The following is a 25,896-nucleotide window of genomic DNA, read 5'->3' on the forward strand; positions in this document are numbered from 1 at the left end:
TGTACCTAGGAACCCATGTTCCCTGCCATCTCTCCCTCAGCAGGGACTATTCTTGGGGTCTGTTGTGCTTCATGGCACACCCCAGGGATCCCAGGAAATGCTGTGATGCCTGGCTGCTGTGCAAAGGCACAAGGGGGGCTGCACATGTCTTCTCCATGGAGCAGCTGGCCCACTGTGACTAATGGTATGTCTACACTGCAATTAAAAACCCACGTCTGGCCCGTGCCAACTGGCTCCGGCTCACAGGGCTCAGGCTGCTGGGCTGTTTCATTGCAGTGTCGACTTTCAGGCTTGGGCTGCAGCCCGAGCTTCTGGGTACCTCCCACCTCGCAGGGTCCCAGAGCCTGGGCACCATCCCGAGCCCGGACGTCTACACTGCAACGAAACAGCCCCTTAGCCCAAGCCACGGACAAGCTGCAGGTGGTCTAATTGCAGTGTAGACATACCCTAGGTGTCTTATTGAGGAGTTAGAGCTAACTGCATTGTGGGATTTACTTGCAGAACAAGACTCTCCCACCAGCAAGCAAAGTCCTTAGCCATTCATGTAGATTTCCTCCCACAATAGTGACACACACACACACATCTATAGGCAGCACAAATGCCTGCTTCTGAGATTGCTTATTAATAATACCAGTCATTAATACTCGCACACCATTCCAGTGCCTTTCCTCTGAGGATCTCAAAGCACCTAGGAGCAATAATTAATGTTGTCTCACAACCCCCTGAAAAGTAGGGAATTGCCACCTGACTTATTTGCTTCCATTTACAGTTATTTCCTTTGGGCACTGTGGTTTCCTGTTAGGACAAATTGCTGAGAAGGTAACACTGGCTGACACCTCTGGATGGAAAATTGGATCTTCATAAAACAAGACTCTCACGTTGCTCTCTGACCCTGCAGTGAAGTCCTGGCCCCATTGACATCACTGAGAGCTCGGTCATTGACGTCAGGACTTCACTGCATAGGTGTAAATGGGACTGAAGTGGTGTACAGCCCTGGTGCCGGCGCTCTGCACAAGGATGGATTTCAGCACGTGGAGCAGGTGCTGGAAATGGGGCCGGCTAGTCACGGAGGTGAGGGGCGTTTCACTGCACAAGCGGCAGGAGATGTGTGAACTAGCTCAGAGGAACTATAGTTCTAATCAGACCAGAACAACAGAGAAACCTAACGAAAAGAACAATACACAACAAAGCAGCTGTCATAAGAAAACAAAGAGACCTTTATATTTTCCAATAAGTTAGTTCATGCAACCCCTACCACAAGCATATGTGACCATACAGCCAAAGAGCCTTTGGACATGACCAAAAGCTGAGACATTGTGATACGTGGGGAAGAGAAAATGTCGATAGGCTGTGGAGGACTGCTTGAACAAGCTTTCCCCCAAACGATACTGCTTTCAGACAGAAAATACACAATACTGTATAAAAATTAAGATTTATAGATTTATAAAACAAATATCTTTTAAAATTAACATGAAGCGGTGCCAGGCTCCAAATGACCTACATTTACACTGAATTATGTTCTTAATCCTATTAAACCATTGTTTTAGGTACACAAAGTCCGGGTGTCACTGCTGCTTGTCTTAGTCAGCCCGTTTCTCTCTTTGACAGCAGTCTTCAGTGGTAGTAGATGCTGAAGGCATGTAAAATATACAGCAGAGCCGTGATAAAAGCAAAGAACTGAAAGGAAAAATGGAAAGAACATTACTTGGCAATGAAATTACTCTACCGATTTCAGCCTTATGTTAATCTATGTCGTTAGTGACCCCTCCAATGTCCTTTCTTCAGTGGATTTTATGTCCTTAAAGTGATCCTGCCAATCTATTAATGAATAAAATCTCAAACTCAAACCGTGGGAAAGCTCCAGAGCAGAGTTGACTGGAAATCGGAATTTTCTGTCTTTCCTGTCCCCAGTTATGAGGAAAAGGCAAAATATCAAAATTTTTCATGGACCAAAAAGTTAAAAAAAAATTCAATTCAGAAATGTTTTTGTTTTGTATCCACCTGAGCCGCCACAGTGTCTCATGGGAGTTGTAGTTCGGGTGCTTTGTGCCCTGACTTTCCTATGGCTGGATGACATTTCCCATGGTAAACTGCGGCCACGGGATCCTATGAAACACCTCTGCTGTTCGGCCAAAGGGGAGACCACGGTGCATCATGGGAGATGTAGTCTGGCCAGGGAGCCCAGTGGGGAGAATAAGGGCACGAGGCTCCCAACTACAACTCCCATCAAGCACCATGGCAGCTCAGGCAGACTCAGATTAAATGTCACTCTGACATGAAACTAAGTGGTTCAGTTCAGTTTGACAAACCAAACTGTTTCGATTTGGGATGACCTACCTGACCTGAAATATTTGGCTTTGATTTTTCCAACAAAAAAACCCTGAAAAAATTTCAGCAATGTTGAAACTTTCCCATGGAAATTACACAGGAATTAGAGGTGCCTACAAGAAACTGTGGCTAATCAATACTCTAAGCATTCAGCTTACCGAGGCAGCGACATTGATTTGATAGTAACGAGGACTATATTGTGCAAGCACTTCAGTCTCCGAGCGGATTGTTGCATTAGCTTGTAAGACCGCCGCGCTCATATAGAAAATTGCAGTGGCTCCATGATACAGACTATCCTGCAAAACAAGAGACAAAAGAGGAAGGTTTGTGATGTTGAAATACACATTCACAGTGCAGGTACCTCCTCCTCACTTACATGACAGCTGTACTTTCCAGCTCAACAGCATAGCTATGACCCTTCAGCTGTCCGGCGACTGCTTTTCGGTTCTACACAATTGGGAAGGATGATGCCTGCATGACTCAAAAACATCTGGAACAATTTTTCTCAAATGTTCCACAGCAACTAAATCTTCTTTGGGCTGGGACCAGGCATGTGACAGTCAAGCCCAAGAGGAAACATTTTGCACGTCACAAGCAATTTAAAAGAGTTGGTTTAGAATGAAAGTGTCTTCCCAGGCTTGCAGTGAGTGATGCTACACTATTAATAGAAGCAAAAAAAGTACATTAATGGCTTGTTACGTTTTCACAGTTAATAATCACAAAAAGATAGGAAAAGCCCAAGTTAAGGTTCAACAGCATCATTAACTCACCTGTATATTTTATTGTATATGTTTACTAGACATCTGCTTATATGCCCTACATCATCTCGACACACTCTCAGACAATGACATTACCCTCATAGCATCCCTGTAAGGCAGGGAAGTATTGTTAGGCCAATGGACAGATGGGAGCAGAGAGACATACACCAGCTCACCAAGGAACTCTACAGCAGAGCCAGGAATTGAACCCAGATTTCCTGATCTTGTGCCTTAATCACACCACCAACTTTCTCCTTGAGCGTAGTGTTTCAAAGGGCAATATGTTATGTAGCAGGAAACGAGAATAGAAAATGCTGCATATGTTCAATGTAGCTGAGGTGATGCTGCTGCAAGTGTAGATTCTGCATGTTCAACTTGAGGTAAGCAGAATCGACGGGGCATTGTGAGTTCCTACCCTTTCTGCTGCTCTCGTTTGGGCACAGAGGGAGGTGTTTTGCAAGACTGGCTTGGCAGAGCAGTTGCCCATCACGTTACATTGGGATGGCTCATTTCTGCAACAGTGGAAGAACGAAACTCTTTTAAGCAGCAGCTTAGAATCTGCAGGCAAATGCGACCAACGTTGCAAAGGCTCTGAAATCACAGAGCCCAGGCTACTGTTCTATTGGCACCACAGAGTCCCAGTTTTGTCACACCACTGTCTTCAGCTGCTATAGCGCTAGCTCTGCTCAGAAGGACATGGCTAGAGCTTTTGTGTTATTTTCTTTTCTCCTTTCTCTCTCCCATAACTTAAAAATGACTGAAGAGGTTTTCTTCAAACTTGAAAAAAAAACACCACCCCCTTTCAGCCCAAATGATAAGCTATGAGCATGTGAAAATAGATTATAATTAAAACTCTTTTGTAGCCTTAAGTACACCGGGGCACCTCACATCCTGTTATTAACCAACTGGCTTTGTAGCTACAAAGGAAGTACCAAGAGGTTTGGCCCAAACACCAGAGGGTTCAGGTGGCCCTGCATCTACCCTATTTTCTATATTCTAGTTGAATTGCATCAGTTTCACATGCAATGTTAAAAGAAATGTCAGAAGAACCAGTAAGAACATTGCAGAATGACCTGGGATGATTCCATCTGCCGGACCCTTTGTGTGAAAAGATCAGAAAATGCAGAACACATGGAAAGTAGATTCTGGAGTCAACTTTCTGCTTGAGAGGTGAGACCTGAAGCTGAAAGGCAGTCACAGGAATGAGAAGAGCCACCACCGGCAGCAACACCCGGAATAAGTGAGTGTGTTCTTACCACTACTTTCCACGAGTCACTGCTTCTGTGAAATCCAAACAGGTAACACAACAGGAACATCAGGGAGAAGAAAAATGAACTCAGTGAGACGTACATAACCCATCCCTGCAGCATAGGGAAATACACTGTGGTGGCAGCTACGAGGATCCAGACCCAGCATCCAAATATCTGCCAAAAACAAACGAGAAACCCAATGAACTCCATTGAGAGCGCCAGTTTTGTTCTTGTTCATACATTGCATTTCTCATTGTCCCTAGCTTGGTTGTCTCAATATTAAGAGACAATACACCAGGCCTACCAGCTCTGCCCTCATTATTGTTAGTATGACAGCAGTGACAAGAACCTCACTGGTGCCTAGGCCGCATGTGCTGGGTACTGTAGAGACAGCTGGTAAATTATAGTCCCTGCTCCAAAAAGCGTATAGCCTGTGAGTGCTCCTTGGGAGAGGAGTATTGGAATGGCCCCACACAGAGGAGCCATGATAAAGCCACACCCCGTGAGTATGGACTACATTCTTTGTTCCTGATCGCATCAAGCCCAGTAAGAGTTGACCCAACTCTTCAACCAAAACTCAAACTGAGATTTTTTTCCCCCACACAACACAGAGTTAACCTGTGGAACTCCTTGCCAGAGGATGTTGTGAAGGCCAAGACCATAACAGGGTTCAAAAAAGAACTAGATAAGTTCATGGAGGATAAGTCTATCAATGGCTATTAGCCAGGATGGGCAGGGATGGTGTCTCTAGCCTCTGTTTGCCAGAAGCTGGGAATGAGCGACAGGGGATGGATCACTTGATGATTACCTGTTCTGTTCATTCCCTCTGGGGCACCTGGCATTGGCCACTGTCGGAAGACAAGATACTGGGCTAGATGGACCTTTGGTCTGACCCAGTATGGCCGTTCTTATGTTCTTATGGGATGTCTTCCTAAAAGATACATTCTAATTCAGCTACAAGTTATTGGACTCAATAGTGTTCACTTATATAGCAGAGCAGAATAATTCTCTCCACTGCAGGAATCACTGGTGAGATTCTCTGACATACAATATGCAGGTATCAAAGTAGATGGTCACATTGGTCCCTCCTGGCCTTAAAAAGCTATGACTATGAAAAAGTAGACCTGATCCTTTTTCAACATCCAAATCTTGTTTGGTTAACTTTAAAATTATGACTTGCCATTTTCATGTCTCTTTTCGCTTCTAGCCAGGATCAAATGTGGATGGGCTGAAGTACCAAGGAAAAAGCACAAGAACATTGTGACCAGAAGCATCAGCAATTTCACAAGCGATCAGTTCTCCACAAGGTTTCCAGCATAATTTGTCAGAATCAAGAGGTTTGGATAAGCTCTAGTGTCTTTTGGATCTTTACCCCAGCTGGGTCCTCTGCAATTCATCATTGGTGTATGTAACTCTGTGATCCCAATTCAGCCTGTCAGATTTCTGAACTATCCTTGCCAAACTCACAATATGAATGCAAGGAATTTCTCAAGTGAAAACCAGTAGGAGATCTATAATGTCTGCTGAGCAAGAACTGGAACTGGAACAGAGTCATAAAATACCAGGCACTGGCATATACTGCAGAGCAAAAACTTGGAAAGGTTCCTTCCTATGCTACTTTTCCTGGCTGATATCATGCAACCAGCATATCCCGGTAAGAGACTGTGGAGAGGAATTTTATTAAGGGGAAAGGGAGCAAATGCCATGTAGAAACGCGGATGAAATTCATACCAAAGTACAAATGGTATTTCCACTCCCCCACTATACGAAGTAGGATACTGAGATTTGCAGCCCTCTCTCGGATTCAGTGAAGGGGCAATAGATGAAGGGAGATAAACACAATGTACTGCAGGCCTTCAATCACATCCAAGGCTGGATCTTGCTCCCGTTGAAGTCAGTAGCAGTTTTGTCAGTGATTTTGAAGGTTGCTGCAGGGAGCTACGTATGTTGGAAGAGCAGGACATTTTTTTTAGGTGGCTCAATATGGATTTAGAGGCCTGTTGTTAGATATTCATATTTTAAAAACTTGACCAGCAAGCCTTGTTTCTTGAAAGCTAGATCTGGTTGGCCTCTGCCTTAAAGTTCAGAGTCCACTAGTCACAACCTCACAATATTTAATGCCTGACTGGAAAGTGCTTATCTCCTCCATTATTGCGATTTATTATTTGTATTTCGGTAGTGGTTAAAAGCCCTAGTCATGGACCAGCCCCCCGATGTGCTAGGCGCTGGACACACCCAGAACAAGGAGACGGTCTGTGCTCCATGGAGCTCACAGAGATGAGGACAGTGGTCCAAGACGCTGTACAGCATAGCAAAGACTAGAATATGGCGATGACATTTGAACATGAGGGGAATTCAGTGTACTTCCCGGTTATGCTAAACCAGGCCATTTTCAAGCGAAATCGTTTTCGCTGTGAAAGAAGGCTCTGCAAACCGAAGTCTTGTGAAATTTCTTGCAAATGCCAATTTGGAGCTGGGGAGGAAACGGGGTCTATGAAAATGGGCAAAAACTTTCTGCATTTTCACACAGGTCTGTTCCATACGGTCACGAGTTTGTCCCTTCATAGCCTTACCCTCACCCGACTGTGCAATGGGGCGCCGTAGCATGCCGGGCAGTGCTATCCCCCCTAACAATCACTATCCTACCGCCAGCTTTGGCTGCGTGGTCTTGAGGGCCAGCGCTGCTGAGAGCACGTCATTCTTTTGCCAAGCGGTGGTGGATTATGGCTTTGCTCTTTGTGAAGGATGGCTGGGATGATGGAGCCCGACTCGGCACACCCTTCCCCACAGTGGCCGAACGGAGCCGCGAGAATAGTCAACAACAGACAACGTCATGTAGGAAACATTATTCACACCCACAAGGCTCCAGTCCCCGCCCTCAGCTGTCATTTCTTCTACCTGCAGAGCATAAGCTGTGGGAATAAGAGGCCAGGGGCGGCTACGCCTCCCCAAACAGCTGACTCGCTGCCTTTGGAGCGCATTGCCGCCGAAAGGGTGGGTGCCCCGCCCGGGGCCCTGCCTGCCCACCCTGCTCTTCCTCTTCCTGTCCCTGTTCTGCCCGCACGGGAGTCTTGTGGGAGGGGGTGAAGAGGCGCGCGAGCGAGGGGTGAGCAGCCAGCCGGCTCAGCTGCCCAGCTGGTGGGCGGGGAGAGTTTGGGGAAGGGACCAAGAGGTGTGAGTGGCGGGTGGAGAGGGAGACGAGTGGGGCTGGAGCAGGGGCGGGCCTAGGGGCGGGGCCAAGGTCTGGGCACGTGCAACCTCCCCAAATGGAGGAGTCATGTGCCGCCCATGCTGCAGGGTATTCAACGTCCTTTCCAAGCCATCCAGGCTCCTGACTCATAGACTTTAAGGTCAGAAGGGACCATTATGATCATCTAGTCTGACCCCCTGCACAACGCAGGCCACAGAATCTCACCCACCCACTCCTGTAACAAACCCCTAACCTATGTCTGAGTTATTGAAGTCCTCAAATTGTGGTTTAAAGACCTCAAGCTGCAGAGAATCCTCCAGCTAGTGACCCATGCCCCACGCTGCAGAGGAAGGCGAAAACCCCCCAGGGCCTCTGCCAATCTGCCCTGGAGGAAAATTCCTTCCCGACCCCAAATATGGTGATCAGTTAAACCCTGAGCATGTGGGCAAGACTCACCAGCCAGCACCCAGGAAAGAATTCTCTGTAGTAACTCAGATCCCACCCCATCTAACATCCCATCACAGACCACTGGGCATACTTACCTGCTGATAATCAAAGATCAGTTAATTGCCAAAATTAGGCTATCCCATCATACCATCCCCTCCATAAACTTATCAAGCTTTGTCTTGAAGCCAGATGTGTCTTTTGCCCCCACTACTCCCCTTGGAAGGCTGTTCCAGAACTTCACTCCTCTAATGGTTAGAAACCTTTGTCTAATTTCAAGTCTAAACTACAACTGAAAGTCACAAATGTCAGGATCCATCCAGTGCCCATGGAAGTTAATGAAAAGGCTCCCTCTGAGAGCAGGACTGGGCTCACACGGGATGGGAGAAGGGTGCAGTGCTCATGAGTGCCTCTCCCAGGACGTGATCTTTGATTCCTGTGGTCAGCGCCCATCGTGGAGAGAGAACGGGCTTCCAGCGTTCCCTCTGGGGAGGAGACGAATGCTGCTGTTGTGAAATAGCTCTAACATTGTTCTAATCCTGGCCAGCGAGGGCGTCACACTCTGCTATGCACAGGCAGCATAGGTGGGACCATTTATTTATTTATTAGCCATGACAGGCAGTTTAGAGGGGATAATTGCACTTTTCAAGCAGTTGAAACCACTTGACCTTCATCTTTGTGCTGCACAATCCATCCCGAGGCACTGACTAACTGCTCAGAAATGCTGCGCCCGTCATATCTTACTGCTTCCCTAACACACTCTCCCTCCTGGCCGCTCTCTTTCTTCCACACCCACTTCTCCTGCGCCCTCCCACTCGGATCTCCACCCCACCCACTGCTGCACCCAACTTAACAGAGTCAAGCAGATGCTTTTCATTTTTCAGTGGTGAGCAAATCAACCACTTCACAATTTGTTTACTTGTATTCAACTTTCAGGAATGCCCAACTGAATGGAGTAAGACTTGTTCTATAGACCTCTGATGACTATATTAATGAGTCTATGGGTTGATTTATGAACTCTAGATGCCAAGAGATCTTAAACCTTAATTATTCTGGAACTTTCAGATGGAAGAGGAGGGAAAAGATCTGAATCTAGGCACACCGGGTTCCTTACTAAAGGTAAAGGTCTGGAATAAAACCTCAAGAACAGCATCAAACTGGGAGGTGGGTACCATGCATACGTGTTGGCCTTCCCTTGTACAGGCTGCGGAACAGACATTCTGTTATGTTCAGGATAAAATTAAATGTAAGAAAAGAAATAATCTGCCATCGACCCAAGCTTACCAGGTGTCACCCATCTGCCACATGGAGACCCTTGTAGGTCTAATATACTCCAAATCCTCCTGCAATGGCTGTTTCTTTTGGTCACAGGTTCACGCCTGTCAGTTCTTGGATGGACTCTCTCCGCCTAGATCAAGGCTATTATTTTTGTGTAGTTTCAAGTCCTGTGTTTGCTAAGGCCTTTGAACCAGGTCATGTCAATCTGTGGACCTCTTCCTGGGAGTTGAGAACCTCTGCAGTGAAGCACATTCCCCTCCATTATTTCTCAAGCTCGTTGTTCTCTTGCTGTCCAGGGTCGCACATGGAACATTGGCATTTGCCAACTTTTGAGTGCTTGGCTTTGCGACCTTCACGTTCTTGTGACATAGCGTTTGGTGGTGGTGTCTGTAATATTTCATTACAGGGGCTGGGGAGGTATTGAGCTGTGTTATACTGCTGCTACAAAAGCCACAGAGAAAGCAAAATACATCCAAAGACTTGTTACCTGCATTGTTTCAGCATTAGTGACCCTCCTTGTCTTTACTTCCATCAGGAAGCGTCCTTTGACTTACCCAAATCACCAGGAATAGAGTCTCTAACAAGCTCACAATTACATATAACATTTAGGAGCCAGGCGAGTTACACCAGCATCAAAGAGGTGTGAGAGATCTAGATTTCCTTATCTGGTGCATAAGCAATGAGAGACTGATCCGAGGCCCGTTGTAGTCAGTGGAAAGATTCCCATTGACTTCACTCCAGCTTTGGATTGGAGAGTCTTATAGCTTTGTGAAACTCGCACTTGCACTTCACAGAGGCTCAAGGGAGCATTTCTTTGGTTTCAGTCCACAATGGTTCTACATCAAAACATCAAAGTGAAACCCAAGTCAAAACTCCAGTCACCAGGGTGGGATCACATTGAAAGGAACCCCCTGAGCTGGCTTAGGTTCACTCAAAATGCTAACAAAACCCTAGCAAACCTTCCAGTGGGCTTGGTGTGAATCTTCAATTTCTGATCAAACCGAAAAACAGGTGAGCATCAGCACAGCTCTATCGTACTGCATGCGCTTAAGGAGGGTGTCTCTGCCTGAGTGCTTCCCGAGTCGTCATTCTTTTGGGAAAACAGAAGAAAATGGCCAGGTGTGAAACAGATTGTGGGTCTCCCTGCGTAGTACCACCAGGACTGGTTACCACACTGTGCACTCACTTCCTCTGTCCCGTGTTTGCCATAGCTCTCTGGTCACCTGCCGCTTGTAATCCCCTTATCCCAGCCCGTGTTTAAAGACAAAGCAGAACAGACCTGATTTTTGGAAATGTTCTGCTACCATTAAAAGACCAATAGAAATAAGGTGAACTATGGCCTGCAAAATCAGCAGAACCCATTGAAGCAGGAAGGCAATGATGGAGCAGGGCATGTGTCAGATGTGACTCTGAAGTCAATCAACAAGGACGAAATAGGTCACAAGTGAGAGAAGAATACACGGAAGGTCACAGATGAGGTTTTTGGACAAGAAAGTGTAGTTAGTATTTGATGTGATTCAACAGGCCTTGTGTTGCAGAAGGCAGCAGAGGGAACAGCACAATGTAATGGGGTTCAGAGGGAGCTCCCTGGACAATTCATTTGAAGCAATGCCAAGGAGCCGTGTATCCAACTCCTCTTTATTAAGTGGATCAGGCATTATTAGGTTATACAGCAAAGCAACCAGAATTTCTAAGCCCTGGTCTACACACAGCCCCGGGGTCGAACTAGGGTACGCGAATTCAGCTACGTGAATAACGTAGCTGAATTCGAACTACCCTAGTTCGAATGACTTACCCGTCCAGACGCTGCGGAAGCGAACTCCGCGGCTCCAAGGTCGACTCCACCAACTCCTCCTGCCGCGGTGGAGTACCGGAGTCGACTGCGGCGCTTCCGGAGTTCGAACTATCGCATCTAGATCAGACGCGATAGTTCGAACTCCGAGAAGTCGAACTCGCCGCGTCGACCCGCGTGGTAAGTATAAACGTACCCTAAGACCAAACACCTGGAAGGGGGAGCTGTTATGTCCTAGGGGCAGCCGGTGTAGGAAGCAATCACTTGAGGCCAGAGAGCAGACAGCTAACCAAAACCTCCATTTTATTTACAGAAACAGAGAGCTCACTCAGCCGGTTGAAACCGGCTGAGCTATCCCTTAATAGTCTAACTCAGTTGCCATAGTAACAAAACCCATGACAACCAAATACACAACATATTCCTCCCCCCCTAATAAGAACATCCCCTAAATAAAACACACACTAAACTAGAGAAGGAGGGTAGACTGCCTCCATTCCCAGCTAAACCCTGGGGATTATTTTGCCCCATAACCGTGGGTTCGCCCTAACTAAAGATCCAGCCGATGAGGAGGCCTTCTGTCTCTAGGTGGATTACGGCGAACTTCTGGTGTTGTTGCACCCGAAAGTACTAGGGGCTCAGGGTCCGCAGCACGAATAGGTGAGGAGGTGGTATCAGCTCGTGCTGGGCAAAGGGGTATCTCAGCTGCCGGCAGTAATGGAGGAGAACAGTCAGGAACAGGTGACTCATGATTCGGTATCTCTCCAGGAGGGGTGAAGTCAGACCCCTCAACTGCAGATGGGTCCTGAAGACTGGCATGACCTGGCAACAGCTGATCTACATGTCGCCACCAGGTAAGATTCTCTGCAGTCCAGACTGTATAGGAAACAGGTCCTGTTTGAGTGATGACTGTGGCCGGGACCCATTTAGCTCTGGAAGTATAATTCCGAGCCAAAACCGGCTGCCCTGGGCTAAAGGTTCGGTCTTTTGCTCTGGGTGCCCGTCTGATTACTTGATATTGCTGCTGATGTTGCACAGTTTGTCTGGGTTCAGAAGGTTTCAGCAGATCAAAGCAAGTGCGCAGCTGTCGTCCCATCATTAGAAAGGCTGGGGAAGCCTGGGTCGTAGCATGAGGTGTGTTCCTATAGGAAAGTAAGAAGGTATCCAGACGCTTTTGAATGGAGTGTTGTCCCTTTGCTGATTTCAAAGCGTTTTTCATTGTCTGCACAAATCTTTCAGCTAATCCGTTGGTGGACGGATGATATGGTGCTGACGTGATGTGGTGTATCCCATTTGCCTTCATAAAATTTTGAAACTCCTGAGAGACGAACTGCGGTCCGTTGTCGCTCACAAGTTGTTCTGGCAGACCAAAACGACTAAAGAGTCCTCGTAGTTTTTGGATAGTACCCTCTGCAGTAGTGGACTGCATTATAGAGACTTCTGGCCATTTAGAATGGGCATCTACTGACACCAAGAACATGCTTCCTTCAAGGGGGCCAGCAAAGTCAACGTGAATACGTTGCCACGGGTTTTCAGGCCAGTCCCATGGGTGTAGGGGTGCCCACTGGGGTGCATTTCTTACACTCTGACATGACATACAAGCTTTTGCCTTCTCTTCAATAGCACTGTCCAATCTAGGCCACCAAAAATAGCTTCGTGCAATTTCCTTCATGCGCACTATTCCACAGTGACCGGAATGTAGCTCTTCTAACATCTGTGATCTCAGGGGTGGTGGAATAATGACACGCCTCCCCCACAACAAACAACCAGATTGGACCGATAACTCTGTCCACCTGGACATGTAGGGAACAAGGTCGGGTGAGACCGGAGAGGTTTGTCGAGATTTTCCATGCATCACCAGGTCCATAACTTGGGATAATACTGGGTCAACGCGGGTTGCCTTCTTTATCTGAGTAGCAGTGATGGCTGTATTCTCTACCTGTTCAAAGTAGAAGATTTCCTTTTGGGCACTATCTTGATGTTTGACCGGTAAAGGCAACCTTGAGAGGCCATCTGCATTGCCGTGCAGAGTGGATTTCCGATATTTGATTTCATATGTGTGTGCAGAAAGTATCAATGCCCAACGTTGCATACGACTAGCAGCTAATGGGGGAATGCCTGTGTAAGGTCCAAAAATTGATGTCAGAGGTCGATGGTCTGTAAGAAGAGTAAACTTTCGCCCAAACAGGTACTGATGAAACTTCCTAATTCCAAAAACAATTCCTAATGCCTCACATTCGATTTGGGCGTAGTTAGTTTCTGCTTTGCTTAGAGTGCGTGAAGCAAAAGCAATAGGTCTTTCTTCTCCCGAAGGCATTATGTGTGACACGACCGCTCCCACTCCATAAGGGGAAGCATCGCAGGCCAATTGCAGGGGTAAGGATGGATCAAAGTGCGTTAGAACTTCAGAATTTAACAATGCATCCTTAGCTTTGTTAAATGCAACATCACAGTCTTCAGTCCACTTCCAGGCTTTGTTCTGCCCAAGGAGCTCATGAAGTGATTTTAGCAGTGTGGCTAACTGTGAGATGAACTTTCCATAATAGTTCAGTAGTCCTAGAAATGAGCGTAGCTGGCTTACATTTCGAGGTGGGGGAGCCTCCACAATAGCTTTAACTTTTGCAGGGGCCTTATGAAGACCTGCAGAATCGATGATGTGTCCCAAATATTCAACAGAGGGCTTGAAGAATTCACACTTGTCTTTGCGAACTCGTAGGCCATACTCTTCCAGTCTTTGTAGGGTAGCCTCTAAATTCTTTAAGTGATCCTCTTCATTTCTTCCAGTGACCAGGATATCATCCAGATAGCACTGAACTCCTGACAAGCCACACAAGATCTGGTCCATAGCCCTCTGGAACAGGGCGGGAGCCGATGTGATTCCGAAGGGTAGGCGACAGTATCGATAAAGCCCCTTATGAGTCACAATAGTCAACAGCTCTTGGGACTTTTCATCGACGTGCATCTGTAAATATGCTTGACTCAGATCAATCTTACTGAACTTTTGTCCCCCAGCCAGGCCTGCGAAGAGGTTATCGATGCGGGGAAGCGGGTATTGCTCTGCACACAACACTGGGTTGACAGTGACTTTAAAATCACCGCAAATCCAGAGAGAGCCATCTTTCTTCACTATTGGAACGATAGGAGTGGCCCATGAGCTATGGGTAACTGGTATTAGGACTCCATTGGTGACCAGGCGCTCCAGGTCTGCTTCAACTTTTGGCCTGATGGCATATGGCACAGTTCGGGCTTTCAGATATTTTGGTGGACTGCCAGGTTTAATGTTCAATGTCACAGTGATTCCCTTCATACTTCCCAAATCATCTCCAAAAACAGCAGCATGTTTCCTTAGTATAGGGGTTAGACTGGTTTCTTCTTTAGTCATCCGGTGCACTTCTGCCCAGTTCAGCTGAATCTTCCCAAGCCAAGACCTACCCATTAAGGCTGGGTAGTCACCTCTCACCACAAACAGTGGCAATTTAGCCGCCTGTCCATTGAGCTCCACCTTAACATCAATAGTGCCCAGCATGGGCACAGCTTCACCTGTATACGTCTTCAGAACAGTTTTTGTTGCCTTAAGCGGAAGATGCTGTAGCTTTTCCTTATACACAGTCTCAGGAACCAGCGAGACAGCTGCACTGGTGTCTAGTTCCATGCGTATAGGTTTGCCCTCCAATAAGGGGGTTACCCAGTATTCATGTGAGCCCGCTGCCAAAGACAAAACATGCAGTGGCACTTCCTCTTGTGAGGAGGTGTCACCTTGATCATCCTGGGTCTGCTCTAGGGTATGCAAGGTTCCTCTTTTTGTCGGCCAGACCATAGGCCTCCTTTTCTTTTGTTTACAGGCATACTCAATGTGTCCCTTTTTGCCACAGTGTCGACACACCAGGTCCTTACACCAGCATTCTGATGCCTGGTGACCCAGCTTACCACAGCGGTAACATTCTTGACTCTGCACCGTTTTGTGGGTCAGTTCTTGTGACACTTTTTGCACCCTAGGGGATGCACCGATGTATTGTGCCTCCCTTGTAGCCAGTTCCATGGAGACAGCAATATCAACAGCCTTCTGTAATGTAAGCTGAGCCTCTGTCAGTAGGCGCTTCCGTATAGCTTCACTGCAGAGGCCACACACTAACCTGTCACGCAGGGCATCATTTAACATCTCTTTAAATTCACAGTGTTCTGCTAGCTTTTTTAAAATGGCTACAAATTGTACAACTGTTTCATCTTCCTTTTGGTCTCTTTTGTGGAACCTATATCTTTCAACAATTACCAGTGGTTTTGGGGAGAAATGAGACCCAGGATTTCCACAATGTCACTGTAAGATTTAGTCTCAGGCTTAACAGGGTGTAGTAAGCTGCGTAGCAGGGAGTAGGTTTTAGCCCCTACAACAGTTAAGAATATTGGCACCTTCTTCGCTTCTGTAATGTCATTTGCAATACCAAAAAGCTCAAAACGCTCAGTATACACATGCCACTGCTCTGTATTCTCATCAAAAGGCTCCAGGGGCCTGGTCAGAGTAGCCATGATTTTTAGTTTCACTTTCACAGTCAGTGCAAACAAGCAGCTTTTTTTCTTTGTTTGGTCTTTACCTTGACTTCTACTTCCTTCTGTTACTGGAGCAGCACCAGGATCCCACCCTCGTCGCCAGTGTTATGTCCTAGGGGCAGCCGGTGTAGGAAGCAGTCACTTGAGGCCAGAGAGCAGACAGCTAACCAAAACCTCCATTTTATTTACAGAAACAGAGAGCTCACTCAGCCGGTTGAAACCGGCTGAGCTATCCCTTAATAGTCTAACTCAGTTGCCATAGTAACAAAACCCATGACAACCAAATACACAACAGGAGCCTATGGGAGATACCAGCAGAACCACCTAGCTAGCCAGGAACCTTGTTTTACCATTGACTTCAATAGAGCCAGGAGTCCACCCTTTGTCTTGTAGTACAAGCGTTTCACAGGTAACGCTCCAGGCAGTGTTGGCGGGATAATGGTGTAAACCAGAACGTTGCCATCTCTCTCGCTCTTTGAATGTTTGCTTCTAGCAAAACCGCTCAGATCACTGACGTAAACACAATACATACTTCGCAAAGGTGTTCCCAGACTCCTCCCCTGAGCTATGAAAACACTGCCAAGAAAAATCTGACATTGAACTTTTCACTACCACCCCTCCGCCACTGTCACGTTAGTTTGTTTACTCAGGGCTCTCCTTCCATTTCTAGCAATAAAGCCAGAAGCAACTGAAGAGAGGCACTGACCCGCCCTCATGAGCAATCAGACAGGTTTTTCAGGAGGAGAAAGAAATCCATTTCACCTTTAAAAAATATTAAATTCAGAAATCCAGTAGCTCACTGAAACTGTAGATCTAGTGCATCAAAAGCCTTATATTGATCTCAAAGCAACCCATGAGACTTTCATTAGGACCAGGGTGATGTGGGAAGGGAAAGGTTGCAGGTGTCGTGTGTCTGGGATCTGACTTTGATTTCCTTCCTTTCCAGTACTGTCCCAACATACTGTGTCTGCATATTGGATCTTGGGAGGGCAACGTTTCAGCCATTCTGATGGTGCTTTGCACCTGCAGAGTTATAGGGAAGCTGATAGCGCTGCTTAATACAGATACAGATGAACTTTAGAAAAACTTTCCACAGATTGTACTGTAAAGCCAGCGGAGATAGGACCTTTCGGACCCTCCATTCACAGCTGTGAGCCTAGACCCAGAGTTTAAAATAGCCAATCTTCTCCTAAGAAAAGAGATTTTCTGTTTTATCCAGGGGTTGTGGGCTGTCCATATCCCTGGCAGAGCCCTAGAGATTCCCCCATTTATTCACCCCACAGCCACAGTCTCATATCCCAGCCTTATTTTCAGAGGTGTGAACACCTGCGGCTCCCACAGTTCCCCCACTGGGATGCTGAGTGTACAAAAAGGTGTCGTGTGAGGTGAAACACACACACACACACACACAGATACTACATGGTGTCAACCTGTCCCCTCTCTTCTTTTCAGTGTTCCCCTCCACGCTTTATCCAACCTCCCGCTTTCTCTCAGCAACTCCAGCCGCTAGCAGAGTCCTTCCGCCTTCTTCCCCAGGACAGAAGCATGCTGGCGCTGCACACCTCTGCAGCCTCCCTCGTTTTCATGCAGAAAGAATCCCCCCCCGCCAGCTCTCACACACACTCTCTCTGCCTCAGCAGCTCATCCGTTTGCTGTATCCCTAGTAGCTGTCTACGAGGGTGAGTGCGCCCTGGCTTATACCTTCTATCTCTAAGCAAAGGTGGCTTTCTAGTGGGTAGAAGCACAGGGCTGGGAGTCAAATGTGGGTTCACTTCTCAGCTCTGCCACAGACATAGCCTATCTGTGTGACCTTGGGCACATCACTTAATCTCTCTGTGCCTCAGTTCCCCATCTGTACAGTAGGGTTAACTGCACTTCCCTGCCTCCCTGGCATATTACAAACCTTCCCTCAGTAAATGCTTCTGACGTGCCATGGCTCAAAGATGCTCTAGAAGTGCAGGGTAAGATTATTATCGGTGCCAGGTCTTCATAAAGCATATGTTTCTCAACCCACACCCAGCACCTTCAAAAATGAGTTGGGTTTTCTGAGCCACAGCTTTCCTGTTGTATCATTGCCCTCCAGAGAGGGAAGGCGTTTCCGGGAGGTGTGCATAAGGAAGGAATGTGCGTATCACTGACCTGAAGGAGGCTTGCAGGCAGGCGGTCCAGGATTTCATACCAATAAATCCTACAGTCGGTGTGTTTGCTACAATTAGCAGATCTGTGACTACAGGAGCCTGTTCTGAACTGTAGTGCTAAAGGTGGGCCCGACCCTCGGGGAAGAGAAAGCGCCACAGAGAGGATGTCCAAACAACATGCCCGTCACAGAGAAGAGAGTCTGGCTGATGTACAGGGATTCACACTGTGGGTCGTGACCCCCTAGCACAGGTCAAGGGACGTCATGCAAAAATGATAAAATCCAGCAGAATCATTGCCTAATTTACATAATGATGATCAATGGATACACCACAGAAAGCCTAGAAGGATGTGTCCCTTATAGACCACCCTCTTGCCATACCTGGGAATCCTGGCCCGGGGCTCAGGGCAGAGTGCAGGCTGTGTGGGTTGGCCCTTTAAGGCCACCATAGAGTTGTAACCCATAGGGATCCCTGGCTGGCCCCAAAAGGGAACCAACCCTGCCCTCCAAGCTCCAGCTGGCGGCAGGTCAGAATCAAGGCCCTGGAGTCTATTCTCAGGTCTGCCCTGGGGTAACACACCTGTACCTCAGCGACAGCAGTGCCGCTCTAAAATGGATCTAACCACAACTTTACCTCCGGGCTCAATTACTTGTGCCTAAGGTGCTTGGAGATCTTCCGATAAAAGGTCCCAGAGGCATGCAACAGGGTGGTACCAGTCTTTTGCAATCAGCCGGCAGGAACCGGAGAAGGAGGAAAAGAGCAATTCTTCCCTCACACCGACCCCCTTCCATAGTGCTTGCACTGCATTGCCACCAGCCTTGCCGCTGTGGTCACTGGGAGCGCTCGGGTACCACGGTATTCGGTAGTGCTGGACACTGCACCAAGCCCCCTAACGGCAAGCGCCATCCCCGCTCCAGCTGTTAGCGCCATGTGGGCACCTCAAACCCGGGTTCGCCCAGCCCGGACACTCACATGCAGGGTGACACGCACTAAAAGGCCCTTGCTCTCAGTCCGGCAGAGTCACGCCACAAGACACGGGCAGGGTAGCTCTGGCAAAGCAGCTGTGATGAACTGTGGATATCCAAAGGGCATCAGACATTAACCAGCCTGGTCATGACCACATGGCCACAGTCACCCCATCTGCTCTGGCCCGGCCTGCTCCCCACAGGCCCTTGCTCCTCGCGTTAGCCCAATGGGTGTTTGGAGATCTTAGACCCACGTCCATATGAGTCAGGGTTGCAGCGCTCTCCCAAGATATGCTAATCCCCCCAAAACTAAGTTAAACTGGGGTGTTTCATTTGCGAGGCCTCTCTGGGAAGTCTTCACTTTCTTGAGGTCCAGGATTAGGCCCAGGTCATCTGCCACCCTGGGGCACAATGACCCAGCCTACCTGCTCCTTCTGTCTATGGCAACGTGACATAAAAAGACACCCTGTCTCCACCACGTGTGCTGGCTTTGAAGGGTAATGTCCATTTTCTATAGATGGTTCAGTCTGAATGGGATGGAGTAGGGAGACTAAATAAAACAATCAGTAATCACCTAAAGCAGCGTTCTGTTGCTTAAAATGGGTATAGTGCTGCCTAAAATATAGGCAGAGCTGGTCTTGTCTATAGTTACGGTGTCCCGACACTTTCCATTTCCCTGTGTTCCTGAGGACAATGAGGATAAAACAAAATATTGACTAGGTGCTCATGAGTGCCGCCCAGCCTGTGCACTGCATGAGGCAGGGTCCTCTGGGGAAAAACCAGCATGTGATCATGTAATTACAGACTGGATCATCATGGATACACACCTGGGGCCACACTGCACAGACAACCTTAATTCTGGCATTTCCTGACTTCTGAGTCCTTGGTTTGCAGCCTTCATGTTTTTTTGTGTGCATGTCATTATATATTTAGGACCTGAGCCAACTCCTATTGGTGGCCCCGGAAAGACTCCAGTAGGAGTTGGATCAGGCCCTTAGGGCAGGAGTTCTCAAACTGGGGGTCGGGACCCCTCAGGGGGTTGTGAGGTTATTACATGGGGGGGTCATAAGCTATCAGCCTCCACCCCAAACCCCCACGTTGCCTCCAGCATTTATAATGGTGTTAAATATACACAAAAGATTTTTTGTAATTTATAAAGGGGTTGCACTCAGAGGCTTGCTGTGTGAAAGGGTCACCAGGACAAGAGTTTGAGAACCTCTGCTACAGGGTACATCTACCCTGGGTAGACAGACACACGCTAGTGCCGCTTGATCGAGCATGCTAAAAATAGCAGCGTGGATGCTGCAGCACAGGTGGGCGGCGGAGCCGAGCTGCCCGAGTCCGCCCCTGCCCAACCCACTGACGCTGAGTGTGGGCGGCTAGCCCAAGCCACCGCCCAGGCCAAAATGTGCACACGGCTATTTTTAGCACGCTAGATCAAGCGGCACTAGTGCACGTCTGTCGACCCCAGCTGGGAGGCTGGCGCCCAGCTGTAGTGTAGACAGACCCGTAGGTACCTAACGCTTGAAAACCAGACTAGGCTGGTAACATCCCCTGTTATCGAGAGATCCCTGCAATATCGAGGCACACCAAGCTGTCTTAAGGCAGAGCAGTGCCCCGACTGCTCTGTCTGCCAGCACTTCCCACTTTGAATCAACCGTTTTACCCTCGCCGATTTCTGTGTTTTGCTTTCTCGGTGGCTTTTGTAGCCGCAACTCAATAACTCCCTGGCCCTGTAGTGTAATATTACAGACACAAGCGCCCAACGCAATGTCACAAGAGCGTGAAGGTCGCAAAGCCAAGCGTACCGTGCGCGAGTCTGGACAGCAAGAGAACACTGAGCTTGAGGACTAATGGAGGGCGGGGGGATGCTTCACTGCAGGGGTTCTCAACCTTTTAGGGCGCAGCAACTATTTGTAAATGCTACTGGCCTGCCGCCACCCAGTACACAGGCCGGGGTGGGGGGTGAGGGTTGGGTGCTGCCCCTGGGGGTGAAGGCCCAGGGGGTTTGGGTCCTCTCCTCAGGGAGGTGGGTCCTTCCAACCAGGGAGGCCAGGGGGGGAGACAGGAGGGAGGGGTTGCAGAGTCCATCCCACAATCCCTGCAGCAGTGGCTCCTGTGGTTCTGGTCCTGAAGGGATGGCTGAGCTCAGCTCCCCAATCCAGGTGTTGCAACCTCCAGGGTCTCAGCACTGTGTGGGTTTGACCCCATGCCCTGAATTTGGGTGAGAGACATTGCATCCTGGTGCATGGGGTCGCAGCCCCACTCACTCAGATTTGGCCCGGCCGGCCCCCATATCATCATGATGACCCCCGAGCTTGTAGTGATTGGAACGGGGGGGGCGAGCCCAGCCTGCCTAGGGTGACCAGACAGCAAATGTGAAAAATCAGGACAAGGGGTGGGGGGTAATAGGAGCCTATATAAGAAAATGACCCAAAAATTGGGACTGTCCCTATAAAATCAGGACATCTGGTCACCCTAAGCCTGCCCCTCGGGCTCAGAGCTGCAGGAGCCCCCGCGTGACTCTTGGAAACATTCTGGCGACCCAATTTTGGGTTGGGACCCACAGTGAGAAACCCTTCAGCCCCGGCCCCCATCTCTGCATCGATCCCTCTAGGCTCCTAGCCCCTCCGCCCCTCCAAAATCCTGTCTTCGTCATCCCCTTCTGCTCCTGCACCTCTCCCCTGGGCTTCTACCCCTGTTCCAACTCTGCTTCTATCCCCAATGCCCCCGGCCCGTCTCTCTCTCTCCCTCCAGCCCCCGCTCTGCTCATATCCGCTCTCCCCACGCCTGCTCCTATCACTGCTTTCCTAGCTCCCATCCCAGCAAGACACCGTGTCCTCCTCTTCCACAGGGCCTGGTGTCCAGAGGAGGCACTGAGAGCACAGCAAGGCTGTCTCCCCGCTCTCAGTTCCAGGGCCTGGGGCCACAGCCGCCTCCAGCAGCCAGGAGGAGCATCTGTAGGGAAAGTCCTGCTCAGCTCCTCCATTCCTATGATGGTACATGCTCAGTCATCACACACAGGAGCTGGGAGCATGCTCAGGATTGCCCTGGAATCTCCAGGAATTAATCTTTCATTAATGATGATGTCATGTGATGACACCTCCAGGAATACATCCAACCAAAATTGGCAACTCTATACTCAGTGCCAACGGAAGCTTTGGAGAATTTAGGTGTCCAACTCTAACAAGCCTCTTCTGAGCCTTTATGAACTGCAGTTCTCAGGGGCTCATAATCTGGGCCAGCTCTGGCAGATTTTCACCGGGACGGCAATAGGCACCTCCCAGACACCAGCGTGTTCCCCCTGCCACGTTTCAAGTCCCTGCTCCAAAGCACAGAGCTGCTAGAGCTTCCCAGGGTACACCTTTTTTTTTAACACGGGAAAAACCACGTATTTTTCACTAGCCTCGTTCTTGGGAAGGGCAGAATTCTTTTCGCTAAAACTTTCCCATAAAAATCAGTCTGAGGCAGACCCAAGCATGGAAATACTCAGCCCAAATGGTTTGGAAAAGTTATAAACAACTGAACAGGGTCTTATAGCGGAAAACGTTAGGCAACCTTAACTATAAGCATTGATACCAGCTCCACCTACATTCCCACATTTAATGTTTTATACATGGGAAATAGCAATACTGTATTAGGAAGTTTTGACATGGCACAATGACTGTTATAGCAGCTCAAAAGCAACCATTGTGATGAGTCCGTGTAGGCTCCTTTTATCGTACATAACGTGTAATATCCTCTAATATTATGCGTGTTATTGGGTATTATTCACACACCAGTTCAACCCCATTGGGCCCAGTTCACATCTCACACCATTATAAACTGGGAGAAACTCCACTGAAGTCACTGGGAGCAACATCAATTTAAAATTGTTAAGAGAGGAGATGTGAACTCATTGACTTCAGCCAACGTCACTCACTTCTTATGTCTTAAGTTCCTAAAAGCTCATGCTTCAAGGTTTCATCCAGCCACCGGCAGGGGTCAGGAAGGGATTTTTCCCCTACTGTATTCTGGGAGAGTTTTGGTTTTTTTTAATCTCCTTCTTCTGAAGAATTGGAGTTGGCCACAGCTGGAGATGGGACGCTAGCTGGGGAGGCACTGAGGAGGCACTGCACATTCTCTCTCTCTCAGGTGCTTGCCTGGTTGGTTCTGGCTCACAGGCTCAGTATCTAAGTGATCCCCATACGTGGGGTCGGGAAGGAATTTTCCCCAGGTCAGATTGGCAGCGACTTTGGAGGTTTTTGCCCTTCCTTTGCAGCATGGAGTGTGGGTCACTTGCCAGGATCATCTCACTTAAGCATTTCTCTGGGCCTGCACCTGAGTCCCTCCTGGTCTCTGCCTGTCTTACCGTCTAGTGTCCTGTGAGCTGTCATAGTGTGGCCTCATTTCGGCTGTTGGGATGAGTGGGCAAGGGCTGGGTGGTGGTGGTGGCCTGTGAGATACAAGAGGTCAAGCTAGGTGAGCTAGAGGCCTTAAACACTATGACTCTACGTTACTCCTGATCTATAGCGGTGTGAGTGGAATATCAGGCCTTATACATCGTGCCAATGCACAGTAAGAATGTGCGTAGGGTTGGGACTTTAGCTTCTCTCTTCCTGCGTCTCAAAAGGAGAATACCTCCTAAATATGTATACAACACATAATGTGACATTTAAGAACTTCAGAGACGACAGCTATTGTGTACACAGAGCACGGGCGGAAGAACATTCTTTGTCTAGAGATACCTGCTTCTCATCTCCATGAAAGGGGATCCAACCATGGGATAAATCTTAGCCACTCCCACAATATTAGGGTTGGAAGGGGCCTCAGGAGTTCATCTAGTCCAACCCCTTGCTCAAAGCAGTACCAATCCCCAGATTTTTACCCCCCAGTTCCCCAAATGGCCCCCCTCAAGCACTGAACTCACAACGCTGGGTTTAGCAGGCCAATGCTCAAACCACTGAGCTATCCCTCCCCCCTGCTTGCAAATTTGGGGCAATTCAGGTCATTTAAAATAATGTTAAAAGGTGTCCAAAGTCACTAGTTCATACAAAAGAAGCATAACAGTGCCTCTGTTGAGACTGAGCAGCACAAAAGGATTTAAAATGAAAGATAACAAGTGTTGCAATGAAAGGCATGTCATGATTTACCTCAGCAATGCTCAGACCGAGGTTTGCAAGCTCAAAGGGGCTCTTTAATGTATCTCCTGCAGCCCTTTGCAGCACTTGATATTAAAACACCAATTTAATTATTAGCCAGTCTAAGTCATTAACCAATCAGGAGGCTTTTACTATGTTATTAACCAATTGCAGTTGATAATATAATAATACTTGGTCAGTCATTTTGCTGTGAGAATCATATACACGCACGCACACAATACCGGTATTTTCCCTGTCATACTGTTTAAATATGAATATATAGCAGTATAGTAAATGAAAATGAATTCACACTGCTGTGGCTCTTTTGGGTTATGATGATCGCTAATTTAGACCTCAGTGGCTCAGGAGCTGAGTATCACTGATTTACATGCTATTTTAACCGTGTTTTGTTCATGGTACCACAGTCAGCATTCAGTTTCAGCACAAAGCTGATGATAAAGACAAGATGCTGAAGTTTCTAATGGACGTGTCAGCTTATCTTTTCCTATGGCTGTCTGAATATGAAGCTGCAATTAACAGATATGCCACATAATTGTTTGGGTGGGTGGTGCAGGCTCCACGTTATCCATGTAATGACTATAAACAGACCTTAATGACTGTATTGTATATCAAAGTACATCAATTGCCATATGTCAAGAAAATCCCTCACTTCATCACACCATAATCTGACTAGACATACTGGAATGCATGGCCAGGACTCTGGACTCTGGAATATTAAGAAAATCTGCCATCGCTTGCATATGACAGAAGCCGACTGCGTGACTACAACCTTTGATCCCCCAGAAAACTTCAATACACAGAGAAATACAGCCTTGAAGAAGAAAAGACAGACACTTCTTTAACTTCCAAGTTCTGACTTAATACAAAGATAAAACAACTTCTACACCATGCAAGAATGACAAGCTGTTTTCGGTGCTTTCCATTATTTTGGTTGACTCAAGCCCTGAGACAGACCATACGATTTTTAATGCAAGTAGCTGCAGAAGTAAGCTTTCCCTCCACATAGTTTTCTTCCTACCATGGTTGCTTTTTGTGCTAGTTCTGGTTTCCCCCCACCATCACCACCACCACACACAACAATCTGAAATAGCCTTTAGTTTTTGCCATAGCAATCAATCAAAAACGTTCAGTATACTTACTAGCTCTGGTAGGATAAAAGCATATGGCACTGTTCTAAATATTTTTGCTCCAGATGGTATGTCAGGTTCTGTGTGGGTAACAGGTGGAGGGAGATCTTTTGATGCCATCTCTTCTCTGCTTAGACAGGTAGAGGGTCAGCTCCGCTATCCGTGGTTATCTGTGCAACACCATCGGCATGCACAGCTTAAAGTACTATCCCCTGACACGCCCATCTGGATGTAATCAGTAAAACCAGTTCCAGCCCGGCAGGTCATTCCACTCCTTGCAGCCAAAAGAATCATCAGCTACTCTAGGGCTAATTAAACAAAGGACTTGAGTGAGGCAAGTTCACTCCTTGCAAAGTGAATAAAAGCATGAGTGACAAAGTGGGAATGATTTGTAATATTTTGATGATTCTGATATGTGCCTCAGTTTCCTCCTACACCTTGCACAGCTAGCTGGGAGAGAATGGGAGGATTAACTCTGCTGTCAGGGCAAAATACAAGTCATAATGGGTGTGTGTCACCTAGCTGCCTGGGCCATTAAAGAAGATGCTGAAACCAACCCAGATCAACAGAGCATCCAGCAATGAGAGACAACCCAATGACTGAACAACCTACACTGAACAGCCGGAAAACCCAGCAGATGGGACCTGTGCACTGAGCTGGAGAACCAATGGGGAAAACACTAGGTGATGGGGACAAGGAGTGCCCTTTGGAGGGACTCAGGAGCGATCACCTGGGTGGACAAAAGGGATGAGAGAAGGAGCCAGAGAGGGAGACCTGACCATTACCTCATGGCACCAGTTTGACCAGGATAGACTGTGGCGTAACGTCTGCCTCTCTGTGCTAACCCAAAGGACTTTCAGACTCTGTCGCCAGGTGACTAATAAATGGCAACCTCGTTTTGAAAAGGCTGCCTGTGGTGCTGTGAATACTCACTGAGGGAATC

At 47.9% G+C, this 25,896-nt stretch overlaps 1 protein-coding gene across 1 annotated transcript; it reads right to left on the minus strand.

Moving 5' to 3' along the window:
- Window positions 1-1,419: 1,419 nt before the first annotated feature.
- Window positions 1,420-25,103, minus strand: MALL (mal, T cell differentiation protein like). The gene is made up of 4 exons (XM_045008447.1): window positions 24,966-25,103; window positions 4,343-4,510; window positions 2,487-2,624; window positions 1,420-1,677 (listed from the first exon to the last, which is right to left on the minus strand). Exons 1-4 carry the CDS (start codon window positions 25,071-25,073, stop codon window positions 1,615-1,617), a joined length of 477 nt encoding a protein of 158 aa, XP_044864382.1. The 5' UTR covers window positions 25,074-25,103; the 3' UTR covers window positions 1,420-1,614.
- Window positions 25,104-25,896: the final 793 nt, after the last annotated feature.

The sequence above is a fragment of the Mauremys mutica genome, chromosome 3 (genome assembly GCF_020497125.1).
Source record: "Mauremys mutica isolate MM-2020 ecotype Southern chromosome 3, ASM2049712v1, whole genome shotgun sequence".
NCBI classification, from domain to species: Eukaryota; Metazoa; Chordata; order Testudines; family Geoemydidae; genus Mauremys; species Mauremys mutica.

Excerpts from the sequence above, each read along its gene's own strand:
- MALL (XM_045008447.1), bottom strand. The coding sequence starts at position 25,073 with ATGGCATCAAAAGATCTCCCTCCACCTGTTACCCACACAGAACCTGAC. Across the intron at positions 4,511-24,965 it reads CTTTTATCCTACCAGAGCTA|ATATTTGGATGCTGGGTCTG; the intron begins GTAAGTATACTG and ends TGTTTTTGGCAG. Across the intron at positions 1,678-2,486 it reads AAATCAATGTCGCTGCCTCG|TTCTTTGCTTTTATCACGGC; the intron begins GTAAGCTGAATG and ends TTTTCCTTTCAG.